General features: G+C 57.4%; 1 protein-coding gene across 1 annotated transcript in view; it reads left to right on the top strand.

Moving 5' to 3' along the window:
• QSOX2 (quiescin Q6 sulfhydryl oxidase 2) overlaps positions 1–2,116 on the top strand; it is a 16,380-nt gene extending 14,264 nt beyond the window's left edge. Inside the window, 1 exon segment of the mRNA XM_010861684.1 lies at positions 3–2,116. Within this exon segment, the coding sequence (XP_010859986.1) occupies positions 3–380 (378 nt within the window). The 3' untranslated portion in view covers positions 381–2,116.
• Positions 2,117–2,721: the final 605 nt, after the last annotated feature.

Genomic DNA, 2,721 nt, shown 5'->3' with positions numbered 1-2,721 from the left:
CCGCGGACCTGGGGGGCCCCGGCGAAGGCGCCCCGGCCCCGGGCGAGAAGCAGGAGGGCAGCCAGGCTCCCCCGGAGCAGCCCCCCGCAGACCACGGTGCCGAGAGCCTGCGTCCGCCCAGCCTGCTGCCCCCCCGGGCTCGCCTGACTGAGAGGTCGCAGCCAGGCCTGGACCTGCTGCTCGGGAGCCGGGCGGGGGGCGAGGGCCGCCGGGGCGCCGAGGCAGCTGCGGCCTTCCTGGGCATGGGCTTCTCCAGCCTGGACATGAGCCTCTGCGTGGTGCTCTACGTGGCCTCGTCCCTCTTCCTCATGGTCATGTACTTCTTCTTCCGCGTGCGCTCCAAGCGGTGGAAAGTCAAGCACCACCATCCTTCCGTGTAGGACGTGGCGAGACTGCGGAGCCGCCTCCAGCGGGGCTGCCGCTGTGCTCTTCAGATCAGGGACGTTGTCCACACTCCGGACCTGGCGGCCCCTCGAGGGGTCCTTCCGCTCCCCGCCTGCGTGGCCCAGATGTGTCCCCTACAGATCCTAGAGCAAAAAGACTTCACTCTTCCAGGTCTGAAAACGGAAGTGGGTGGCCAAGCCCCGGAACAGGACTTTGCACCCGCTTTCACCTCAAGTTCCTTGACTGCAGGGCCTCGCTCTGGGAGTCGGGGAGAAAAGCCCACACCCTCCCCCCGCCGCCGGGACCCACCGCCCGCCGCCCTCTGTGGCTCCATGGAGCCGGGCTCAGCGATTCCCTGCGTTTGCGCCTCTCAGATGCTGGTGGTCTCTGGGGCGCCGAGGCCGCTCAGGACCAGGGAAGGGAAGCCCCGAGTGTGGGGGGTGTGGAGGGGAGGCGGGCCCTTCGGGGGCGCTGTCTTTGTTGGCCAGCCTGGTGACACGAGGCTGTAAGGCGGTCCTAGTCTGTCCACCACGCGGACCCAGAGCGCTGAGCCCCACTGTGGCAGGGGGTGCTCTCTGGGGCCTCCGGAGGCACCCTCATCCTGTGCGGTCATCCCCTGGCACATACAAGTCCCCGCGAGAGCCCTGCTGTCAGTGGGAGGGAGATGGTGGCCCGCGGCGGGGCAGACTGTGGTCTTGGCCAAGCTTCATTTTCTGGAGCTGTTTCACCACAGGCTCCCAGGCTTTGATGATTTAATTGTCTAATATTGAATGGTTTTAACACATTATTAAAACCCAAAAAGCTTAGAAGTAAATTTGCCTCTGAAAGTGTAAACTAAACAGAAATGACCACAGCAGGGAGCATTCCCTTTGAATGTGAGTGGGTGTGTGCGTGTGACACTGGTGGGTGTCACGGTGTCTCCCACCACGCCTGTTCTGCGCTCCGGTTCCTGTGTTTAGTGAGCACCCTGACCGTTTGACAGTTTGGGGAAGAGGGGTGGCCGACTCCTCGGACAACTGCCTTCAGCTCTGTGGTCCCCTTCAGTGGGAGGTGTGACCCAAGGCCTCTGGGCAGGGAACGCTCCACTTCTCTGCCGAGAGCTTTCTTCTGTTGGACACTTTTTAATTCCTGGAAGCCTTTGTGTTTTAAAAGCCACGGGCTTGTCTTAGTGGCTGAGCTGTGTGCCTGGGTTACTGAAGACACCTGTTGTTTCTTTTCAACTTGAAAACTGGGCCAGTGTACACACAGCCCAAAGGAATATGCTCAGAACCATTAATTAAACTGCCTTTGGTTTGCGCCAAATGTCGTTTTCTCCCCTAAGTACATTTTCCCAACAGCAAGAGCTGGGACGGTGCTGTGGGTGGGCGGTCTTGTGTACCTGACAGAACCCAGTGACGGGCGACATCGGCGTTCAGGGTTCCTGACAATATTCCAGGTTGAGGGGCGGCAGGTCAGGGTGGCCACGGCACTGTGTCCCGTCGCTGCTCAGAGCTGGACGCTCCCTTAAGGCAAGGGTTAAGTTCCATTTTCTAAAGTTGTAAGTATTGAGACTAATAAATATGATAGTTGAATAATTTAAATGTATATTTATTTTTAATGGAAGGATTTGGATTAAAAAGAAGCTAATTGACGTGGAAATGTCACTGAAATTTCTTACCTGCAAGAAAAATAAACATTTTGTATTTAAGTAAACTCTAATGTGCACATTTTAAAAATAAAGAAATCCGATATTTGAAAAAATTGTAATTGTTTTGAAGTAAAACTAGCTCTACCAGTGATGGGGTGTCTGGCAAGGGTGTATGGACTGGACCTCTGAAATTTCACAATGTCCAGTATTGAATCAGAAACTCTTTGGAAGACAGCTCAGGGATAGGCAGAAGGTGAAAGATGGGAAGTCCCCAATAGTTGATCTTCTCAGGGCCAAGCTGGACTGAGGGAGAGCGGGACCACAGCCCCTCTCCCTCAGAGGGGAAGAGGGAGGGGATGGCGACTGAGATGCCTGGGAATCCTGCTCACAGGTACCGCAGGCGCCAGTTCCAGGGAACCTTGAGGACCCGCAGACCAGAGTGCCCAGCAGCCCCTCCCCTCAGCTTTGCGCCTGCACCTGCTTACTGCCCCCGGTGCTGAACTGTTGATTCTTTCTACCGCCTCCCACACCTTGTTTTGTGGTGGAGAGGTCTCCAGTGGCCAGTGTAGCTTGGGGGAGTCCTGGCTAAAGTTTCTGTCAATTCGCCTTTCCAGCTGGGCAGCAGGCTCAGTCGGGGGAGGTGGGCGGCTGCGCCTCCTTCAGCACCGCGGACAGCGCCTCCACCCACCCACCCCGCCCTGAGGGTATGG

The sequence above is a fragment of the Bison bison genome, unplaced genomic scaffold (genome assembly GCF_000754665.1).
Source record: "Bison bison bison isolate TAMUID 2011002044 unplaced genomic scaffold, Bison_UMD1.0 scf7180017857941, whole genome shotgun sequence".
Taxonomy (NCBI): Eukaryota; Metazoa; Chordata; class Mammalia; order Artiodactyla; family Bovidae; genus Bison; species Bison bison.
The sequence above is the reverse complement of the archived record's forward strand: the minus strand, read 5'-3'. Positions and strand labels throughout refer to the sequence as shown.